Source organism: Nerophis lumbriciformis, linkage group LG24 (genome assembly GCF_033978685.3).
Source record: "Nerophis lumbriciformis linkage group LG24, RoL_Nlum_v2.1, whole genome shotgun sequence".
Taxonomy (NCBI): Eukaryota; Metazoa; Chordata; class Actinopteri; order Syngnathiformes; family Syngnathidae; genus Nerophis; species Nerophis lumbriciformis.
Window position 1 is genome coordinate 5,110,018 of NC_084571.2, and position 24,355 is coordinate 5,134,372.

The 24,355-nt window shown below is 42.0% G+C and overlaps 1 protein-coding gene across 2 annotated transcripts in view; it reads left to right on the forward strand.

Annotated features, from left to right (window-relative positions):
* The window catches only part of syt3 (synaptotagmin III), a 170,069-nt gene that overhangs the window by 119,431 nt on the left and 26,283 nt on the right, over nt 1-24,355 (forward strand). For both annotated transcript variants that reach the window (XM_061981388.1, XM_061981390.1), the window contains 3 exons: nt 6,007-6,225; nt 14,283-14,403; nt 22,582-22,753. In XM_061981388.1, the coding sequence (XP_061837372.1) occupies nt 6,007-6,225; nt 14,283-14,403; nt 22,582-22,753 (512 nt within the window). The remainder of the gene's footprint in view (nt 1-6,006; nt 6,226-14,282; nt 14,404-22,581; nt 22,754-24,355) is intronic.

The window sequence follows — 24,355 nt, forward strand, 5'->3', positions numbered from 1 at the left end:
ATCAGCCCCGTACAGCATGCACTCAAAAGTCTTGAGTGCATACTGTTGAGAATACGAAAGTATTTGCCAATTTTCAGACAGCAGATGTCTTTTCGTGGGCGTGAGACGGAGCCGACAGACGCGATATAGGCAGGAAAAAGGAATGAAGTAAAAAAAAAAAAAAAAAAAAAAAAAAAACTCTTTTCGTGAGACAGAATGTGACATTTCGGATGAGTTCAATTGGATTCCTCATCCCGCAGGAAAGAGGGTGAAATTTAATTTTCCGCTCTGCAGCCGAGAATAAAGGTTAATTATCTCTCCCAAGGACGTACGACCTCACAATTAATCAGAATTAATCAAGCGGCGCATGATTCATCCGCACCTTTTTTCTGCTCTGCAATACTCCAGTTGTTGTCGTTTTGAGTCAGCATGTACAGTATCTCTCATTTATGTTCACTATATATATATATGTATATATATATATATATATATATATATATATATATATATATATGTGTCTTAATAAGGTTATCCAAAAAATAGTGCTCGATACCGTAGTAGAGCGCAATATATGTATGTGTGGGAAAAAAAATCACAAGACTATTTCATCTCTACAGGCCTGTTTCATGAGGGGGGTACCCTCAATCGTCAGGAGATTTTAATGGGAGCATTCGCATACCATGGTTTATATAGGGCACAGAGTGGGTGGGTACAGGCTGGCCTAGGGGCGTGGGGATTGTCTAGGTTCATGTGTTACCTAGGTTCATGTGTTACCCAGGTTGAGGAATTTGTGTCCAATGTTCGTCTCAACGAACATTGGACACAAATTCCTCAACCTGATTGACAAACACTTTCCCAAAGACAACAACCTAAGAAAAGTATTCAACAAGAACAACATCAAATTGAGCTACAGCTGCATGAACAATATACGACAAATCATCTCAAACCACAACAAAACAATTGCAAATGAGCCGTCGACCCCCAGTCAGAACGACTCCAAAACCAACAAAGCATGTAACTGTCGAAAGAAACCTGATTGCCCCCTCAACGGGGGATGCTTACAAACATCAGTGGTCTACCAATCTAAGGTAATACGCAAGGACATTAACACATCCGACACATATGTAGGATTAACCGAGGGTGAATTCAAAACCAGATGGAACAACCACAAGGCTTCTTTCAGGAACAAAAACCTGCGAAATACCACAGAACTCAGCAAACACATTTGGGACCTCAAAGACAATAATGTTGAATATTCAATAACATGGCAAATTCTTGCATCCAGCACACCTTACAATAGTGGTAATAAAAGATGCAACCTATGCTTGAAAGAGAAACTGTTTATTATCTACCGTCCAGACCTGTCATCCCTCAACAAGCGCAGCGAAATTGTAACAACATGCCGCCATAGACGGAAACACCTCCTAGGTAACACATGAACCAATCACCACGCCCCTAGGCCAGCCTGTACCCACCCACTCTGTGCCCTATATAAACCATGGTATGCGAATGCTCCCATTAAAATCTCCTGACGATTGAGGGTACCCCCCTCATGAAACAGGCCTGTAGAGATGAAATAGTCATATACATATATATATATATATATATATATAGCGGTATAGCTCGGTTGGTAGAGCGGCTGTGCCAGCAACTTGAGGGTTCCAGGTTCGATCCCCGCTTCCGCTATCCTAGTCACTGCCGTTGTGTCCTTGGGCAAGACGCTTTACCCACCTGCTCCCAGTGCCACCCACACTGGTTTGAATGTAACTTAGATATTGGGTTTCACAATGTAAAGCGCTTTGAGTCACTTGAGAAAAAGCGCTATGTAAATGTACTTCACTTCACTTCACTATAATAATATAGCAAACATATACCTGTGTAAAGTTGCCCCCTTATCATTGCAGTTATTACTGCCATTCCTTTGTGCTGTAAAATGATTTGCCTGTATGAATAATAACACGTTAACAGATGTCCGCTAACTTCTTGCAACTCAACACTAAGAAAACGGAAATGCTGATTATCGGTCCTGCTAAACACCGACATTTATTTGATAATACCACCTTTACATTTGACAACCAAACAATTACACAAAGCGACTCAGTAAAGAATCTGGGTATTATCTTCGACCCAACTCTCTCCTTTGAGTCACACATTAAGAATGTTACTAAAACGGCCTTCTTTCATCTCCGTAATATCGCTAAAATTCGTTCCATTTTGTCCACTAGCGACGCTGAGATCATTATTCATGCGTTCGTTACGTCTCGTCTCGATTACTGTAACGTATTATTTTCGGGTCTCCCTATGTCTAGCATTAAAAGATTACAGTTGGTACAAAATGCGGCTGCTAGACTTTTGACAAGAACAAGAAAGTTTGATCATATTACGCCTATACTGGCTCACCTGCACTGGCTTCCTGTGCACTTAAGATGTGACTTTAAGGTTTTACTACTTACGTATAAAATACTACACGGTCTAGCTCCGTCCTATCTTGTCGATTGTATTGTACCATATGTCCCGGCAAGAAATCTGCGTTCAAAGAACTCCGGCTTATTAGTGATTCCCAGAGCCCAAAAAAAGTCTGCGGGCTGTAGAGCGTTTTCTATTCGGGCTCCAGCACTATGGAATGCCCTCCCGGTAACAATTAGAGATGCTACCTCAGTAGAAACATTTAAGTCCCATCTCAAAACTCATTTGTATACTCTAGCCTTTGAATAGCCCCCCTTTTTTAGACCAGTTGATCTGCCGTTTCTTTTCTTTTCTCCTCTGCTCCCCCCTATCCCTTGTGGAAGGGGAGACACACAGATCCGGTGGCCATGGATGGGGTGCTGGCTGTCCGGGGTCGGGACCCGGGGTGGACCGCTCGCCTGTATATCGGTTGGGAACATCTCTGCGCTGCTGACCCGTCTCCGCTCGGGATGGTTTCCTGCTGACCCCACTGTGGACTGGACTCTTACTGTTATGCTGGATCCACTATGGACTGGACTCCCACAATATTATGTTAGACCCACTCGACATCCATTGCATTCGGTCTCCCTAGAGGGGGGGGTTACCCACATATGCGGTCCTCTCCAAGGTTTCTCATAGTCATTCACATCGACGTCCCACTGGGGTGAGTTTTTCCTTGCCCTTATGTGGGCTATACCGAGGATGTCGTTGTGGCTTGTGCAGCCCTTTGAGACACTTGTGATTTAGGGCTATATAAATAAACATTGATTGATTGATTGATTGAACACCATAAAAACTGTAATAGATAAACAATATGTGTAGGACAAACGTTGGGGACAGGTTTGGGGGGCTGGTTATGAGTAATAACACGTTAATAACATAAATACTATAATAGACAAAAAATGTTTGAAGCACAAACCTTTAGGACAAATTTGGGGAGATTTTGACAAGGCGGGGTGGGGGGGCAGGTTAGGAATAATATGATTGGGACAGGTTTTGGGGAGATGTTTGACAAGGTGGGGGCGGTGGTTATGAATAATAACACAATAATGATATAGAAATTATAAAATGTTAATAACATAAAAACATTTTTTTTTTTTTGCAGTACAAACGTTCGAAACAAATTTGGGAATATTTTTACAAAGTTGGGGTTTGGGGGACTTATGAATAATAACACAATTATAACCTAAAAATTATACAGCGGTAATAAATAAAAACTGTCAAAGTTAGATGAAAATGTTGCAGCACAAACGTAACACAAACTATAATAGACAAAAAATGTTTGCAGCACAAATGTTTGAGACAAGTTTGGGGACTAACTTAAAAACTGTAACGGCACAAAAGGACATTTTTACAGCACAAACGAATGACAGTGTTGTTCTAATGTTAATATAAGAGGGGGGTTAACTTCACACAGGTCACACATATTGATACTTATCTGACTGTGTTCCAGAGGTGGTACCAAGTCATTGTTTTGCAAGTCACAAGTAAGTCTCAAGTCTTTGCCCTCAAGTCCGAGTCAAGTCCCGAGTCAAGACAGGCAAGCCCCGAGTCAAGTCCAAAGTCAAGACTGGAAAGTCTCAAGTCAAGTCCTAAGTCCTGCATTTTGAGTTTCGAGTCCTTTCAAGTCCTTTTAACCACAGACTAATATATTAACACAGATTGTGTATGCTTTTCAAACGCTGTATTTATTTATTAAAATAAGTGCATTTTAAATTGCAGGAAAGAAAATTGTGCTGACATTGCACTTTATAATAGCACTTTTTAGCACATTTTAAACATTAACTCCTTCCTTTACAGAACAAACACATTGAAAAATAAAGTGCAAATGTACTTATTTGTACAAAAGTGTTAACATTGAAAAAACATGACATATACGTGAACATAACAAAAAAGTTGTACTTTTTATATGTCAGGGCCCTATGCTGCATTGCATTTGCAAAAGACCAAATTAGCCAAGAGTCTGTCAGTCATTTGTGCACGATGGGGGCGTAGTATGATGCCACCATGGCTGAAAACTCGCTCCACTGGAGCACTGGAGGCAGGCACTGCCAAGACTCTCATGGCCACTCGGAACAGTGAAGGAAGAGTCTTCATGTTCAATGCCCAGAACAAAAGGGGGGAGAGAGTTGTTTTGGGTTGGTGCACTACTTGTAAGTGTATCTTGTGTTTTTTATGTTGATTTAATTAAAAAAAGAAAGAAAAAAAAATGATTTCTTGTGCGGCCCGATACCAATCGATCCTCGGACCAGTACCGGGCCGCGGCCCGGTGGTTGGGGACCACTGAGGTAAACAACCAACAGTATGTCAGAAAGCTAGCTAAAACGGTACACATATTCATAATATAGTATACATTTTAACTGACCTTTATTTTACTATTTTTGTCTTTTTTTAGGTGGCTAAAATACACGGACGGTGCTGCTGACCGCCGTCTAACGTTACGTGTGATATATTGACTAACGTAACCCTGCTTAAAAAAAATCACTGGACAAAAAGTATGAATAAGGTAGTGAACTGCAACAGATTCCCGTGTTTGCAATAACGTTAGCAGTGAGTTTACAGCCTCACTGATTTAACTACACAGCAAATAAAAGTCACGTTACTTAGCCAATAAACGTTATCTTACATTCAAAACTTACCCTTCTTTGTGCAACTTCAAATGCCGGACGAAGTTGGAAGTTGTTGCCTCTCCATCAGTAATTTTCGAACCGCATGTGTTGCATACTGCAAACCGTTTTGTGTTGACCACCTCGTAATTTTTATACCCAAACAAAATTATTTTAGGTATCATTTTTTGTTCACTGGCGTGTGGTTTGGACATGTCTTCTTCGTTGGTTGTCCTGCAATTTGATTGGATGAATGCTGTGTGATGAAAACAAAGTAGATCTAATTTGATTGGCTGTTGTACTGAGACCACACCAGCTGACACACGCAACGCTGATAGACAAGTACACAATGAAAAATACGGAGCGCTCCCGAATAACTTTTTCATCTTTGGGTTTTGGGGAAAGTAGCAAGTCATGTCAAGTCATGTCAATTCAAAAGGCTCAAGTCCAAGTGAAGTCACAAGTCATTGATGTTAAAGTCGAAGTCGAGTTGCAAGTCTTTTTACATTTTGTCAAGTCGAGTCTAAAGTCATCAAATTCATGACTCGAGTCTGACTCGAGTCCAAGTCATGTGACTCGAGTCCACACCTCTGCTGTGTTCTCATTAGCTGGTGTACCTAATGTAGTGTCCTGGGGTGGTGTTCTAATGTCAGGGGATGACCTATGTTTGCTCGGGGGAGTTTCCGGCGGCTTCATTGGGAAGGGAAAGACGATTGGTGGGCTGAATATTTGGGAATGAAATATGTGATGCGGAAGTGTTTAGATAAGAATGAAGAATCAGTGAACATGTCACAGGAATAAATAGCGCAAGTGTGTGTGTGTGTGTGTGTGTGTGTGTGTGTGCGTGCGTATGCATGTGTATTTGTATGTGTATGTGTGTGTGCGTGTGGACACCTACAATCATCACTGTGTCTCCTTATTTGTATGTCTGGAGTGAAAATGTGCATCATTCTGACGTCCATGTTCCCTCTACCAGGTCCACAGAAAGACCCTAAACCCGGTTTTCAACGAGACCTTCCAGTTCGGCGTACCGCTGAACGAGCTACATTCCAGGAAGCTGCACTTCTCCGTGTACGACTTCGACCGCTTCTCCAGACACGACCTGATCGGTCAGGTGGTCGTGGACAACCTGCTGGACTTTAGCGAGGGCAGCGGGGACAAGCCGGTCTGGAGGGACATCGTGGAGGGCACGGTGGTGAGCGAGACACATTTAATGCCATGGATGCCCAAAGTGGGAACCGCGGGCCAAATTTGGCACGTCGTGTCATTCCAAATTGAATACATATTCATACTGACCTATTTCAAGCTGCACAATTTTTGATGGCATGTCTGCTAGGCTGCGCTGCAAAAAAGTCAGTAGATTTTGGCGTGTTCCCAGGATGCGGAAGGACAGGAAGCGGCGTGCAGGTTAGTCTTTTCATCCAAAAAGAAGGCAAAAATGCAAAAACAAGGTTGTGTTGCAGGGACGCGCACGTGAAGTCTAAGGCTATCTTGGCATAGCAAAATGAGTAGCAGGAACTAAGAAACGGCTAGCACGGAAAAGCTACATTAGCATAGCGGGAAACAAACAACAGTCGCTAGTGGCAAACAGTGGCGACCGATGTACCCGCGTCGCATGAATGGCGAGACCTGGTATACAAGGGGGTGTGATTAGTGTACACAGCAGGTGGGGACACAAATCAATAAACAAAGGCAGGTGCAGAGAATAAGTGGTCAGGTCACAGCAGGACGACACACACAGGAAGAGGAAACCAAAACAGGAGCGCTAGACAAGAGCTAAACACTAACAGGGAAGAATACCAACAAAAACAACATGGGACATAACCTGTGGGTATTGGTCATGACAGATTTTACGATAAAATTCTGGGACGGCGTGGCGCCGTTGGGAGAGCGGCCGTGCCAGCAACCTGAGGGTTCTGGTTCAATCCCCACCTTCTACCAACCTCGTTGTGTCCTTGAGCAAGACACTTCACCCTTGCTCCTGATGGGTCGTGGTTAGGGCCTTGCATGGCAGCTCCCGCCATCAGTGTGTGAATGTGTGTGTGAATGGGTGAATGTGGAAATACTGTAAAAGCGCTTTGAGTACCTTGAAGGTAGAAAGCACTATACAAGTATAACCAATTTACCATTTATTTAAAAACCTGGCAGCTCGGTCACCGAAAGTTGCGGTAAAATAACCAATAGTACCATGTTTTGTATTTATAGTAATGCAATGTAAAAACAAGAAACATAGACTGTACGATAAAAAAGTAGCATCCGCGCTAAAAATACCAGTTCTGTTTTTTTTCAATTTATAGTCATGCACTGTAAAAAAAAACTGACCGTAGATCATTCTGTTAAAAAAAAAATGGCAGCTCAGTCATCAAAATGTTACCGTAAAAATAACAGTGTTACCTTTTTTCACAGTTTACAGTAAAAATGGCAATAGAATTTACGATTAAAAAAAAAAAAGACTGCTCTGTCACCAGAATTTTTATGTAAAACCAACAATCAACTTACAGTAATTTGGTGTAAAAAAAAACAAAAAAAAAACATTCTAATTTTTTATAGTAAAATCTATAGTCTTGTTTTTTTACAGGCTAACTTGTTGCCATCTTTTGAACTAGATCTCTACTATCTTATATTTTCGGCGGTATGAGGCTAAATTTCGTACTTTTGGTGCTGTTGCGTGGTAGAAATTTGCCCTTGAAGGCAAAACATTTGTGCCCTCTTTACTAAGGTAGTAACTTCAACTTGTATTACTAATCGGATTTTGCAGTATGGTACTGGAGGTGTATCTGCTAGTGCCAAGGAAAAGCCAGAGCTTGAAACCCCTAAGCCAGGGGTCGGCAACCCGCGGTTCCGGAGCCGCATGCGGCTCTTTGATCACCCTGATGCGGCTCAGCTGCATACTTGCCGACCCCCCCGATTTTTCCGGGAGACTTCCGGATTTCAGTGCCTCTCGCCCTTACAATAATAATAAGGGTGTGCCATGATGGTACAGCATTTAGCGCCCTCTACAATCTGTGTTAACAGCGTACCAGCCCAGCCTCTTGTTATATGCGTTTTCTGCTTGCACACGTAAGTGACAGCAAGGCATACTTGATCAACAACCACACAGGTTACACTGACGGTGGCCATATAAAACAACTTTAACACTCTTACTAATAATGCGCCACACTTTGAACCAAAACCAAACAAGAATGACAAACACATTTCGGGAGAACATCTGCACCTTAACACAACATAAACACAACAGCTACCAAACCCCGCCCACCTTAACCGACGCACAGAGGGGGGCGGGAGGGGGGTTGATGTGTGAGGGAGAAGGGTTGGGGTGGGGGCGGGGTTTGGTGGTAGCAGGGGTGTATAATGTAGCCCGGAAGAGTTAGGGCTGCATGGGATTCTGGGTATTTGTTCTGCCCTAAGCCATGGTCACTGTCTCCTGTTTCCTGGTGAAATACGTACACAAACACAAGTGGATTCACTGGTTGAACCGATTTTCATGAAAAAGTACATAATCAGCCATTTCCGATTAATGCCTTCCCACGTCGATCACAAAAATGAAAAAAACATACTTTACTTTTTTTTGGTCCCTCGACTGACAGTATATCATTATGGGGATATTTTTATTAATGTTTACAGTTATTGTGTACTATTGACTTCAGTAGGAACTAGTTTAAATATTGTGTTGATATTGTTAAACTGTCAATATCACTCACCATGAATACATTAAAACGTTTATAGTTAATACATGTTATCGGTATCGGCCGATACCACTCATGGATGATCCGTATCAGAATTGCCATCATAAAACCCTAATCGTAATAAACTACTTGTAAACTATTAGACCCTATTAAATGTATATATACTGTACCAGCTCGGTCTGATCTTAGTGAATGTATCCCCAAGTTGTATTGCAGAATTATCTGCCAGCAGTGTGCAGTTTTTTATGTTCGATCTTAAAAATCATTAAAACTGTTTTATGTTCTGCATTTTGTTCCTTTCCTGTACCTAAAATCAAATCCAAGCATGATCTTGAAACCGAGATTTGTACTGAGGCGTCACTACGACATACCGCTTAATGCCTACTGTTTACATATCTGAAAGTGAAGCAGCACAAATAGGATTCGGTTCTTTATGGGTTCACGTCTAATGGAGCCTAAGCCAATAAAAATACAACTACAGTGGAACCTCTATTCACAAACTTAATCGGTTCATGAACATGGCTGGTAAATCAAAGTTTGTATAATGAAGAATATTTCTCCGTAGGAAACAATGTAAATATGAATAATGGGTTGCAGCATCGACAAAAGTCCATATTTTAGTGAAGTTTTGTACACTTTGAACACAATATAAAGTACTATACAGTACTGTATATCAAACAAACAGGACAAGGACGTGATTGATCAACTTTATCTCTATCAACAACAAGGACAAGCTAAACTGTCCTGTATGCGCTGCTCTTCCAACACGCGGACACACACAGAAGTCCCTTTGGCGTGCTCACAAACAATCAGAAATCACAAAAATACTTAACTTTAACAACAATATTGCTCCAATAGTAAATAGGGGTGTCAAAAATATTGATATTATTTGTAACGATTCTTAATCGATTAAAATGTTGTTTTTTTGGGGTTTTTTTGTCTGACCTGTCCAGCCACTAAGGCAAAAATCATATTGTTGATGGAGATGCACATATGTGCTGTACAGATTTACTTTAGAAAAGCGAAGTATTGTATACGTCTTTTGTTGCCTTATTTGTATTTGACTTTATTAAATGTTTGGGTAAAATTTTATCAAACGAAACTACTTTCTTTTAAGTAATATAGAAATGTATCACAGCCGTTCACCTATTTTATGGAGGAATGTAGTTAATCATAGAACTGGCACCATATGTTATTAAAAAAGTATAGATTCTGAATCGAATAGTTACCCCCAAGAATCAAATCAAATTGTGTGGTGCCCAAAGATTCACAGTCCTAATAATAAACATTTGTAAAAATAAAATCATCTTACATTAACATCGGCAAAGGAGGACCTGATAAGAACGGAAGCAGCAGACAGAGGGAGAACAGGGGTTGGGGGGGGAGGCGTGTGTGTGTGCCTTGAAAGAGACGCTGTTGAACGAAAGTAGCGCTTCTCATCCGCTGTGAAATAAGTCTGCTTTGGCATATTTTTCCAGAAAAGTCCAATCTCATCACAATTAAAACTTGCTGCGGTACAAAGCCTGCTTCGTTGATTCTTCCATACTTGTGAGCGCCATTAATGTCCTCCTCGCATATGTTTTTTTTTAGTAGAGTGGGAAAACAAGTTGACTTAATATGCTTAATTGTGTTTCATTGCATCATTTCATCACCGCGTCTCGGCCCGTCAAAGTTATTCTGGATTATAAATCATGCCTCTCATCTGGATATTAAGAGGATTTAGCCATAAATCTAGAAGTTGTTCATCTGTGACATTCAATTTATACCGGGAGATGGAGACAAACACACAACCAAAGACGGTGTCTGCAGGGAGACTTTTTATTGTTAACCCTTCGTGTGCATCTTGATTAATTATTTGTATAAACAGGAAGATATGGACACCCTATCAATCGTAATCGAAGTTCAGTTCAGTTCAGTTTCAGTTTATTTCGAACATGCAATGTAATGCATAACACATAATAAGCAGGGCTTATTTAATCCTACCCCTTTTCATACCATAGCAATTTTATCCAATTTCCTTGTAACAGAACAGTGAACAAATAAATAATATACCATAGTAAGCAAACAAATATTAAATACATAAATAATATTTGTCGCAATAAAAAAAAATTTAAAAAAAGTGTTAGATTAGAGCAGACATTGTACAGTAAGCGATCGTTTTATTATGTTTGAAGTTTTTTTTGTGTTTAGCTCTTAGAAATACTGCTAAATGATGCTATAGTGTTTTACTAAAGCTGGATTTGTTTAGCAGATCATCCTCCTTATGTACAGGATCAACAATATAAGTTTGTGGATCATAATTTTTCCCAAAGTAAATGTTGTCTGTCACAAAGTCTGCATGATTTGCATTGTTGTTGGTGGGGAAGGGATCTGCGGCGCTTACCTCTACGTCACGCGATCACGTGACTGGCTAGCGCATTATCTCTCAAAATGTCTCGGGAATCTCCTTGAGATTGATACTATTTTGATCATAGCTATTTACTCGAAAACTTTGGAAGTCGTTCGGAGTCCATCCATCCATCCATCCATCCATCCATCCATCTTCTTCCGCTTATCCGAGGTCGGGTCGCGGGGATAGCAGCCTAAGCAGGGAAGCCCAGACTTCCCTCTCCCCAGCCACTTCGTCCAGCTCTTCCTGTGGGACCCCGAGGCGTTCCCAGGCCAGCCGGGAGACATAGTCTTCCCAACGTGTCCTGGGTCTTCCCCACGGCCTCCTACCGGTCGGACGTGCCCTAAACACCTCCCTAGGGAGGCGTTCGGGTGGCATCCTGACCAGATGCCCGAACCACCTCATCTGGCTCCTCTCGATGTGGAGGAGCAGCGGCTTTACTTTGAGCTCCCCCCGGATGGCAGAGCTTCTCACCCTATCTCTAAGGGAGAGCCCCGCCACCCGGCGGAGGAAACTCATTTCGGCTGCTTGTACCCGTGATCTTGTCCTTTCGGTCATAACCCAAAGCTCATGACCATAGGTGAGGATGGGAACGTAGATCGACCGGTAAATTGAGAGCTTTGCCTTCCGGCTCAGCTCCTTCTTCACCACAACGGATCGATACAGCGTCCGCATTACTGAAGACGCCGCACCGATCCGCCTGTCGATCTCACGATCCACTCTTCCCTCACTCGTGAACAAGACTCCGATTTATGACTCCGTTCGGAGTCATAAATCAGATATACAGGTAAATGATAGTAGCTTCAATATAGAGGCAACTTGTTTTTTCAATCTACTAGTACTTTAACTCCACAGCGATTGCTTCCTGGTCTGTTGTCTTTTTAGGAGTCATATTGAGTTAGCAAAATGGATTTGTCAAAAGGGGGGAAAAAAACACAAAACGCACACAAGCTGAAGCACTGAGAAGTGACTAGTAGTGTACTGGGCAGCAAGTGATGTCCACAAAAATGCTGCGCCCTGCGTTTTGCCTGCTGGCGTGACGCAAAATGAATGAATGGATGAAGCGTTCGTACACAGAGACATGGTTAGCACACAACGACATATTTGGCTGCAGCTAAAAGTTTGTGAATCGATATGTTCGCACAAAGAGAGGTTCGTAAATCGAGGTTCCACTATAAAAGTGGATCTGGACTACTTTAAAGGCCTACTGAAATGTGATTTTTTTTATTTAAACGGGGATAGCAGGTCCATTTTATGTGTCATACTTGATCATTTCGCGATATTGCCATATTTTTGCTGAAAGGATTTAGTAGAGAACATCGACGATAAAGTTCGCAACTTTTGGTCGGTCGCTGATAAAAAAGCCTTGCCTGTACCGGAAGTAGCAGACGAGTAGCGTGACGTCACATGTTGTGGAGCTCCTCACATCCGCACATTGTTTACAATCATGGCCACCAGCAGCGAGAGCGATTCGGACCGAGAAAGCAATGATTTCCCCAATAATTTGAGCGAGGATGAAAGATTTGTGGATGAGGAAAGTGAGAGTGAAGGACTAGAGGGCAGTCGGAGCGATTCAGATAGGGAAGATGCTGTGAGAGGCGGGTGGGACCTGATATTCAGCTGGGAATGACTAAAACAGTAAATAAACACAAGACATATATATACTCTATTAGCCACAACACAACCAGGCTTATATTTAATATGCCACAAATTAATCCCGCATAACAAACACCTCCCCCCTCCTGTTCATATAACCCGCCAATACAACTCAAACACCTGCACAACACACTCAATCCCACTGCCCAAAGTACCGTTCACCTCCCCAAAGTTCATACAGCACATATATTTCCCCAAAGTTACGTACGTGACATGCACATAGCGGCACGCACGTACAGGCAAGCGATCAAATGTTTGGAAACCGCAGCTGCATGCGTACTCACGGTACCGTGTCTGCGTATCCAACTCAAAGTCCTCCTGGTAAGAGTCTCTGTTGTCCCAGTTCTCCACAGGCCAATGGTAAAGCTTGACTGTCATCTTTCGGGAATGTAAACAATAAAACACCGGCTGTGTTTGTGTTGTTGCTGCAGCCGGCCGCAATGCACCGCTTCCCACCTACAGCTTTCTTCTTTGCTGTCTCCATTGTTCATTGAACAAATTGCAAAAGATTCACCAACACAGATGTCCAGAATACTGCGGAATTTTGCGATGAAAACAGACGACTTAATAGCTGGCCACCATGCTGGTCCCGAAATGTCCTCTACAATCCGTGACGTCACGCGCTGACGTCATCATACCGAGACGTTTTTAGCAGGATATTTTGCGCAACATTTAAAATTGCACTTTAGTAAGCTAACCCGGCCGTATTGGCATGTGTTGCAATGTTAAGATTTCATCATTGATATATAAACTATCAGACTGCGTGGTCGGTAGTAGTGGGTTTCAGTAGGCCTTTAAGTTCACAACTGGAGCATTTATTTCACAGAATGCTGACACGTCAAATTGCGGGTTAATCCACACGTTAACAATTCATCATTCTTTCAGGTCTGTTTGGTAAATAAAAACATTCCCACTATTGGTCATTGTTTGGCGTTTTGCCATCAGGGCTCGGTGACTTGTTGACGAGCTCCTTTCAAAGCGATGAAGGCAGCGTAAAACGAGAACATTGTGCACTTTTTGATGCGTCTGATTAGTGAATGTGCTAAGTGAACTCCAGGATGCAGGTGAAGAGGAAATGAGTGCATTAAGACGAGCAGGAAGTAGATTGATATGAAATATTCATAGTAGGCATGCGAAACAACTTATGGACGTCTGATTTATTAAATAACTTCGAAGCCTCTCGAAGGAAGTATTGATCGCCAAGGCCGCCGAAGGGCCATCAGGCCGCCTTGTGACCTGAATAGCTTGCGTGTCATTATGGCGGCGAGGAGAGGGATGGAAAAAAAACGGAAGAGTCGTTGCCTCCGCTTACCGCTTTCCTCGCCTGGGGGGCGGGGTGACAGATTGGCACATGATTTATTTACACTGACGTCCCTTCTGTCCAAACACATGACACATTACACCCCCCTTAACACGAAACCCCGCCACCTCCTCCACGCCTGCTGCTGCACGTGCTGTTCTTTTCTGGTTTTCACCTGAACCCTTTTAAAAGTCTCTGTGTTTCTGTCTGCTCGCCCACAGGAGAAAGCCGACCTCGGGGAGCTAAACTTCTCTCTCTGCTACCTGCCAACCGCCGGAAGACTCACAGCCACCGTCATCAAGGCCACCAACCTGAAAGCCATGGACCTGACTGGGTTCTCAGGTAAAGGACTAACAAAGACTTACAAGGGCTAACATGTTTCCTCAAGTAAATGACTAATGTAGACTTACAAGGGCTAACGTTGACCTGACTGCAGGGTTCTCAGGTAAAGGACTAACCAAGATTTAAAAGGGCTAACGTCTACCTGACTGGGTTTTCAGGTAAGGGACTAACAAAGACTTACAAAGGCTAACATGTTTTCTCAAGTAAATGACTAATGAAGACTTTCAAGGGCTAACATTGACCTGACCGCAGAGTTCTCAGGTAAAGGACAAACCAAGACTTACAAGGACTAACGTTGACCTGACTGGGTTCTCAGGTAAAGGACTAACAAAGACTTACAAGGGCTAACATGTTTCCTCAAGTAAATGACTAATGAAGACTTCCAGGGGCTAGCGTTGACATGACTGCAGGGTTCTCAGGTAAAGGACTAACCAAGACTTACATGGGCTAACATGTCAGATCAGGTAAATGACTAACAAAGACTTACAAGGCACACAATTGAACTAAATGGGTTCACAGCTAAAGGACTAACAAATACTTCCAAGGGCTAACATGTCTTCTCAGATAAATGACTAATGACAATTTACAAGTGCTAACGTTGACCTGACTGGGTTCTCAGGTAAAGGACTAACAAAGACTTACAAGGGCTAACATGTTTCCTCAAGGAAATGACTAATGAAGACTTACAAGGGCTAACGTTGACCTGACTGCAGGGTTCTCAGGTAAAGGACTAACCAAGATTTACAAGGGCTAACGTCTACCTGACTGGGTTCTCAGGTAAGGGACTAACAAAGACTTACAAGGGCTAACATGTTTCCTCAAGTAAATGACTAAGGAAGACTTTCAAGGGCTAACGTTGACCTGACTGCAGAGTTCTCAGGTAAAGACGAACCAAGACTTACAAGGGCTAACGTTGACCTGACTGGGTTCTCAGGTAAGGGACTAACAAAGACTTACAAGGGCTAACATGTTTCCTCAAGTAAATGACTAATGAAGACTTACAAGGGCTAACATGTTTCCTCAAGTAAATGACTAATGAAGACTTACAAGGGCTAACATGTTTCCTCAAGTAAATGACTAATGAAGACTTCCAGGGGCTAGCGTTGACATGACTGCAGGGTTCTCAGGTAAAGGACTAACCAAGACTTACATGGGCTAACATGTCAGATCAGGTAAATGACTAACAAAGACTTACAAGGGACACAGTTGAACTGACTGGGTTCACAGCTAAAGGACTAACAAATACTTACAAGGGCTAACATGTCTTCTCAGATAAATGACTAATGACAATTTACGAGTGCTAACGTTGACCTACTGGGTTCTCAGGTAAAGGACTAACAAAGACTTACAAGGGCTAACATGTTTCCTCAAATAAAGGACTAATGAAGACTTACAAGAGCTAACATGTTTCCTCAAGTAAATGACGAATGAAGACTTACAAGGGCTAGCGTTGACATGACTGCAGGGTTCTCAGGTAAAGGACTAACCAAGACTTACATGGGCTAACATGTCAGATCAGGTAAATGACTAACAAAGACTTACAAGGCACACAATTGAACTAACTGGGTTCACAGCTAAAGGACTAACAAATACTTCCAAGGGCTAACATGTCTTCTCAGATAAATGACTAATGACAATTTACAAGTGCTAACGTTGACCTGACTGGGTTCTCAGGTAAAGGACTAACAAAGACTTACAAGGGCTAACATGTTTCCTCAAGTAAATGACTAATGTAGACTTACAAGGGCTAACGTTGACCTGACTGCAGGGTTCTCAGGTAAAGGACTAACCAAGATTTAAAAGGGCTAACGTCTACCTGACTGGGTTCTCAGGTAAGGGACTAACAAAGACTTACAAAGGCTAACATGTTTTCTCAAGTAAATGACTAATGAAGACTTTCAAGGGCTAACATTGACCTGACCGCAGAGTTCTCAGGTAAAGGACAAACCAAGACTTACAAGGACTAACGTTGACCTGACTGGGTTCTCAGGTAAAGGACTAACAAAGACTTACAAGGGCTAACATGTTTCCTCAAGTAAATGACTAATGAAGACTTCCAGGGGCTAGCGTTGACATGACTGCAGGGTTCTCAGGTAAAGGACTAACCAAGACTTACATGGGCTAACATGTCAGATCAGGTAAATGACTAACAAAGACTTACAAGGGACACAGTTGAACTGACTGGGTTCACAGCTAAAGGACTAACAAATACTTACAAGGGCTAACATGTCTTCTCAGATAAATGACTAATGACAATTTACGAGTGCTAACGTTGACCTACTGGGTTCTCAGGTAAAGGACTAACAAAGACTTACAAGGGCTAACATGTTTCCTCAAATAAAGGACTAATGAAGACTTACAAGGGCTAACATGTTTCCTCAAGTAAATGACTAATGAAGACTTCCAGGGGCTAGCGTTGACATGACTGCAGGGTTCTCAGGTAAAGGACTAACCAAGACTTACATGGGCTAACATGTCAGATCAGGTAAATGACTAACAAAGACTTACAAGGCACACAATTGAACTAACTGGGTTCACAGCTAAAGGACTAACAAATACTTCCAAGGGCTAACATGTCTTCTCAGATAAATGACTAATGACAATTTACAAGTGCTAACGTTGACCTGACTGGGTTCTCAGGTAAAGGACTAACAAAGACTTACAAGGGCTAACATGTTTCCTCAAGTAAATGACTAATGAAGACTTACAAGGGCTAACGTTGACCTGACTGCAGGGTTCTCAGGTAAAGGACTAACCAAGATTTACAAGGGCTAACGTCTACCTGACTGGGTTCTCAGGTAAGGGACTAACAAAGACTTACAAAGGCTAACATGTTTTCTCAAGTAAATGACTAATGAAGACTTTCAAGGGCTAACATTGACCTGACCGCAGAGTTCTCAGGTAAAGGACAAACCAAGACTTACAAGGACTAACGTTGACCTGACTGGGTTCTCAGGTAAGGGACTAACAAAGACTTACAAGGGCTAACATGTTTCCTCAAGTAAATGACTAATGAAGACTTCCAGGGGCTAGCGTTAACATGACTGCAGGGTTCTCAGGTAAAGGACTAACCAAGACTTACATGGGCTAACATGTCAGATCAGGTAAATGACTAACAAAGACTTACAAGGCACACAATTGAACTAACTGGGTTCACAGCTAAAGGACTAACAAATACTTCCAAGGGCTAACATGTCTTCTCAGATAAATGACTAATGACAATTTACAAGTGCTAACGTTGACCTGACTGGGTTCTCAGGTAAAGGACTAACAAAGACTTACAAGGGCTAACATGTTTCCTCAAGTAAATGACTAATGAAGACTTACAAGGGCTAACGTTGACCTGACTGCAGGGTTCTCAGGTAAAGGACTAACCAAGATTTAAAAGGGCTAACGTCTACCTGACTGGGTTCTCAGGTAAGAGACTAACAAAGACTTACAAGGGCTAACATGTTTCCTCAAGTAAATGACTAAGGAAGACTTTCAAGGGCTAACGTTGACCTGACTGCAGAGTTCTCAGGTAAAGACGAACCAAGACTTACAAGGGCTAACGTTGACCTGACTGGGTTCTCAGGTAAAGGACTAACAAAGACTTACAAGGGCTAACATGTTTCCTCAAGTAAATGACTAATGAAGACTTCCAGGGGCTAGCGTTGACATGACTGCAGGGTTCTCAGGTAAAGGACTAACCAAGACTTACATGGGCTAACATGTCAGATCAGGTAAATGACTAACAAAGACTTACAAGGGACACAGTTGAACTGACTGGGTTCACAGCTAAAGGACTAACAAATACTTACAAGGGCTAACATGTCTTCTCAGATAAATGACTAATGACAATTTACGAGTGCTAACGTTGACCTACTGGGTTCTCAGGTAAAGGACTAACAAAGACTTACAAGGGCTAACATGTTTCCTCAAATAAAGGACTAATGAAGACTTACAAGAGCTAACATGTTTCCTCAAGTAAATGACGAATGAAGACTTACAAGGGCTAGCGTTGACATGACTGCAGGGTTCTCAGGTAAAGGACTAACCAAGACTTACATGGGCTAACATGTCAGATCAGGTAAATGACTAACAAAGACTTACAAGGCACACAATTGAACTAACTGGGTTCACAGCTAAAGGACTAACAAATACTTCCAAGGGCTAAGATGTCTTCTCAGATAAATGACTAATGACAATTTACAAGTGCTAACGTTGACCTGACTGGGTTCTCAGGTAAAGGACTAACAAAGACTTACAAGGGCTAACATGTTTCCTCAAGTAAATGACTAATGAAGACTTACAAGGGCTAACGTTGACCTGACTGCAGGGTTCTCAGGTAAAGGACTAACCAAGATTTACAAGGGCTAACGTCTACCTGACTGGGTTCTCAGGTAAGGGACTAACAAAGACTTACAAGGGCCAACATGTTTCCTCAAGTAAATGACTAAGGAAGACTTTCAAGGGCTAACGTTGACCTGACTGCAGAGTTCTCAGGTAAAGACGAACCAAGACTTACAAGGGCTAACGTTGACCTGACTGGGTTCTCAGGTAAGGGACTAACAAAGACTTACAAGGGCTAACATGTTTCCTCAAGTAAATGACTAATGAAGACTTACAAGGGCTAACATGTTTCCTCAAGTAAATGACTAATGAAGACTTACAAGGGCTAGCGTTGACATGACTGCAGGGTTCTCAGGTAAAGGACTAACCAAGACTTACATGCGCTAACATGTCAGATCAGGTAAATGACTAACAAAGACTTACAAGGAACACAGTTGAACTGACTGGGTTCACAGCTAAAGGACTAACAAATACTTACAAGGGCTAACATGTCTTCTCAGATAAATGACTAATGACAATTTACAAGTGCTAACGTTGACCTGACTGGGTTCTCAGGTAAAGGACTAACAAAGACTTACAAGGGCTAACATGTTTCCTCAAATAAAGGACTAATGAAGACTTACAAGAGCTAACATGTTTCCTCAAGTAAATGACGAATGAAGACTTACAAGGGCTAGCGTTGACATGACTGCAGGGTTCTCAGGTAAAGGACTAACCAAGACTTACATGGGCTAACATGTCAGATCAGGTAAATGACTAACAAAGACTTACAAGGCACACAATTGAACTAACTGGGTTCACAGCTATAGGACTAACAAATACTTCCAAGGGCTAAGATGTCTTCTCAGATAAATGACTAATGACAATTTACAAGTGCTAACGTTGACCTGACTGGGTTCTCAGGTAAAGGACTAACAAAGACTTACAAGGGCTAACATGTTTCCTCAAATAAAGGACTAATGAAGACTTACAAGAGCTAACATGTTTCCTCAAGTAAATGACTAATGAAGACTTCCAGGGGCTAGCGTTGACATGACTGCAGGGTTCTCAGGTAAAGGACTAACCAAGACTTACATGGGCTAACATGTCAGATCAGGTAAATGACTAACAAAGACTTACAAGGCACACAATTGAACTAACTGGGTTCACAGCTAAAGGACTAACAAATACTTCCAAGGGCTAACATGTCTTCTCAGATAAATGACTAATGACAATTTACAAGTGCTAACGTTGACCTGACTGGGTTCTCAGGTAAAGGACTAACAAAGACTTACAAGGGCTAACATGTTTCCTCAAGGAAATGACTAATGAAGACTTACAAGGGCTAACGTTGACCTGACTGCAGGGTTCTCAGGTAAAGGACTAACCAAGATTTACAAGGGCTAACGTCTACCTGACTGGGTTCTCAGGTAAGGGACTAACAAAGACTTACAAGGGCTAACATGTTTCCTCAAGTAAATGACTAAGGAAGACTTTCAAGGGCTAACGTTGACCTGACTGCAGAGTTCTCAGGTAAAGACGAACCAAGACTTACAAGGGCTAACGTTGACTTGACTGGGTTCTCAGGTAAGGGACTAACAAAGACTTACAAGGGCTAACATGTTTCCTCAAGTAAATGACTAATGAAGACTTACAAGGGCTAACATGTTTCCTCAAGTAAATGACTAATGAAGACTTACAAGGGCTAACATGTTTCCTCAAGTAAATGACTAATGAAGACTTACAAGGGCTAGCGTTGACATGACTGCAGGGTTCTCAGGTAAAGGACTAACCAAGACTTACATGCGCTAACATGTCAGATCAGGTAAATGACTAACAAAGACTTACAAGGAACACAGTTGAACTGACTGGGTTCACAGCTAAAGGACTAACAAATACTTACAAGGGCTAACATGTCTTCTCAGATAAATGACTAATGACAATTTACAAGTGCTAACGTTGACCTGACTGGGTTCTCAGGTAAGGGACTAACAAAGACTTACAAGGGCTAACATGTTTCCTCACGTAAATGACTAATGAAGACTTACAAGGGCTAGCGTTGACATGACTGCAGGGTTCTCAGGTAAAGGACTAACCAAGACTTACATGAGCTAACATGTCAGATCAGGTAAATGACTAACAAAAACTTACAAGGGACACAGTTGAACTGACTGGGTTCACAGTTAAAGGACTAACAAATACTTACAAGGGCTAACATTTCTTCTCAGATAAATGACTAATGACAATTTAAAAGTGCTAACGTTGACCTTACTGAGTTCTCAGGTAAAGGACTAACGAAAGTTACACAGGCTGACGTTGACCTGACTGGGTTCTCAGGTAAAATACTAACAAAGACTTACATAGGCTAACGTTGAACAGACTAGGTTCTCATGTATAGGACTAACGAAAACTTACAAGGGACAAAGTTGAACTGACTGGATTCACAGGTAAAGGACTAACAAATACTTACAAGAGCTAACATGAGGCTAACATGTCTTCTCAGATAAGTGACTTACGAAGACTTACAATGATTAATGTTGACCTTACTGGGTTCTCAGGTAAAGGACTAACAAAGACTTACAGGGGCTAACATGGGGGTTAACATGTCTTCTCAGGTAAAGGACTAATCAAGACTTACAAGGGCTATCATGTCTTCTAACGTTGACCTGACAAGGTTTCCAGATAAAGGAGTAACTGAGTCTTACAAGGGGACAAAGTTGAACTGACTGGCTTCACACCTACAATCACTAACGTGTGTTCTCAGATAAAGGACAAACCTAAATGTGTTGGTTTCTAAGCTAAAGCCTAAAGGTAACCTGTCTGGTTGGTGGCATGAAGGATTACCTATACCAGACTTGTTTCTAAGGTAAAAGACTGATGCGGACCCTTAGGATGAAAAACAAACCTAGACCTGAATGACTTCCAATGCAAAGAACTCATGAGTACTGGTTTCTCACATAGAAGACTTGCCAGGTCCTCAATGCTTTCTTAGGTTAAGGACCCAAGTGGACTTGAGCAGTTTTCTTTGTGAAAAGACTAACCCATATCTGACCAGTTTCTTTGGGGAACAACTAAGCTGGTTCTGGCTGTTTAGTGGACTAGTTCCTCAGGTCAAGGATTTAGCTGGACCTGACTGGTTTCTCTGGCAATCGACTTCCCAGGGTCTACTGTGAAGGTTTTCTACAGGCACATGGACTTGTGCAGCAGATTCTCTAGTTAAAAAGTCACAGGTACTTGGTTGGTTTCGGAGGTAAATCACCAACTAGGAACTTAATGGTTTCTCTGGTAAAGGACTTGTGCAGTCCTTCCATAAGAGGCTAACCCACACTGGGTAATTGACTTAGATAGACTAGTTTCTAGGAAAAAGGACTAAACGAGACCTGACTGGTTTCTTAGATAAAAGACTGATGATGCTGTGATGGTTTTTACTTTGGAACCAAATAGACTCTAAAGTCCAGGATACAGTCCCATGAGTGCCCTTTCAATATAAGAGACAGGAGTTTGCATCTATTTTTACTCCTACAAACCAACGTGAACTTTAAGGCTTGTTCAGCAAACAAAAGCGACACCTTTGAGGCATGACTGTTTGATTACTGCTCCCTCGCGGAGCGGCAGCGGTGGCGGCGTTGCCCTCTCGGAATAGACGAGATAATAACTGCGTGAGTTATCGCCGGCGTGATCCCGACAGTGCGAGACAGACGCTTGAGGAACAGAGAGAAAAGATGGAGGCGTGGGTGGGTGTGCATTTCCCATGGCTGAATGCAAAACAAAGCGATTCCACCTTCTGCTTTTATCCTCGACGCTCGCTACCACTGAAGCGTTGCAGACTAGAACCTCCTGGAACGTGTCTCGCTGTCTGTCTCTTAGACCCCTATGTGAAGGCCTCCCTGATCTGCGACGGGCGCCGGCTGAAGAAGAGGAAGACGTCCATCAAGAAGAACACGCTGAATCCCACCTACAACGAGGCGCTGGTCTTTGACATTCCCAACGAGAACATAGAGAGCGTGTCCATCATCATCGCCGTCATGGACTACGACTGGTGAGCAAGATTGACATTAATTCATGCTAATTAGGAGGCGGTTTTAGTGTTTGTTTATCAGGTGTGATGTGTCTCTGTTTACTTACCCGTGTGTGTGTTAGCGTTGTCACTGTCAGGTTCAAACACAGGACATCTGTTACACAAGACAAAAGGCAAGGAATCAAACAGAGACAGAATTCAATTTGGACTCAATTGAGGAGAGACGGCTTCAACCTGTAACCTCTTACAGTGTCTTAGCACGCTCTGACGAAGAAGGTTCTCGTCTCCTCTTTTAATTCAGATGTTCCATGTTCACGCACCAACATATGTCACAATAGGAATGGGGAGGTATGTAAAACAGTCATTGTTTTTGGTCGCTTTGAAGTCCAAGAAGAGGACTTCTCGGGCTTGGCTCTTCCTGGATCCAGCTGGGGCAGGTGTTGGAGGACAATGGACAACCCCTCCCGTCTCCTGTCCACAGTGACTTCAAGAGGGCAGCGTGTCGTAAATAGCGTTGACCAAATAGTTGGAAGAGAGTTTGTGAATTACTTCAAAGAGAGTTCGTTTAACACTTCAAAGAGAGTTCCTCCAGGAGTTGAGCACATCCTGCCATCTGTCCGTGCTGAAATCACAGTGGCGTTTCACGAGACTTCATCCTTTTGTTAGGCCTCGAAATACAGCATTCATAATACAACATTTCTTTTGTGATAACTTACAAACAATTATTCCAACAGTCACGATACAAGCTTTTCAGTAATTGATATGGATAACTATGAATTTCCACGATTCTCAATACTTATTCGATAGCACGATGGAATAAAAAAAAAAACGGAACCCTTGTACTTTTAAATGTACTGCTTTATTGAAAAGTGTTTAAGCTCCGTGTGCAACAACAATTTAGATATTAGTATGATCTGCCAAGGGGTAACTGCTGTAGACATTGAAAAAAGAACAGTAGGGTTTTATAATGTTGCAGTACCGTATTTTTCAGAGTATAAGTCGCGCCGGAGTATAAGTCGCACCTGCCGAAAATGCATAATTAAGAAGGAAAAAAACATATAAGTCGCACTGGAGTATAAGTCGCATTTTTGGGGGAAATTTATTTGATAAAACCCAACACCAAGAATAGACATTTGAAAGGCAGTTTAAAATAAATAAAGAATAGTGAACAACAGGCTGAATAAGTGTACGTTATATGAGGCATAAATAACCAACTGGTATGTTAACGTAACATATTATGGTAAGAGTCATTCAAATAACTACAACATATAGAACATGCTATACGTTTACCAAACAATCTGTCACTCCTAATCGCTAAATCCCATGAAATCTTATACGTCTAGTCTCTTACGTGAATGAGCTAAATAATATTATTTGATATTTTACGGTAATGTGTTAATCATTTCACACATAAGTCGCTCCTGAGTATAAGTTGCACCCCCGACCAAACTATGAAAAAAACTGCGACTTATACTCCGAAAAATACGGTATATCAAAGACAGTACAGTGCCTATAAATATGATCAAAAAAACAATAGTCAACTATTTTATATTCTAAAAGGAACAGCCGTCGAGTAGAGCCTTCAAGTATATAAAACAATAGTATTCTTTCAATGTGGCGGTA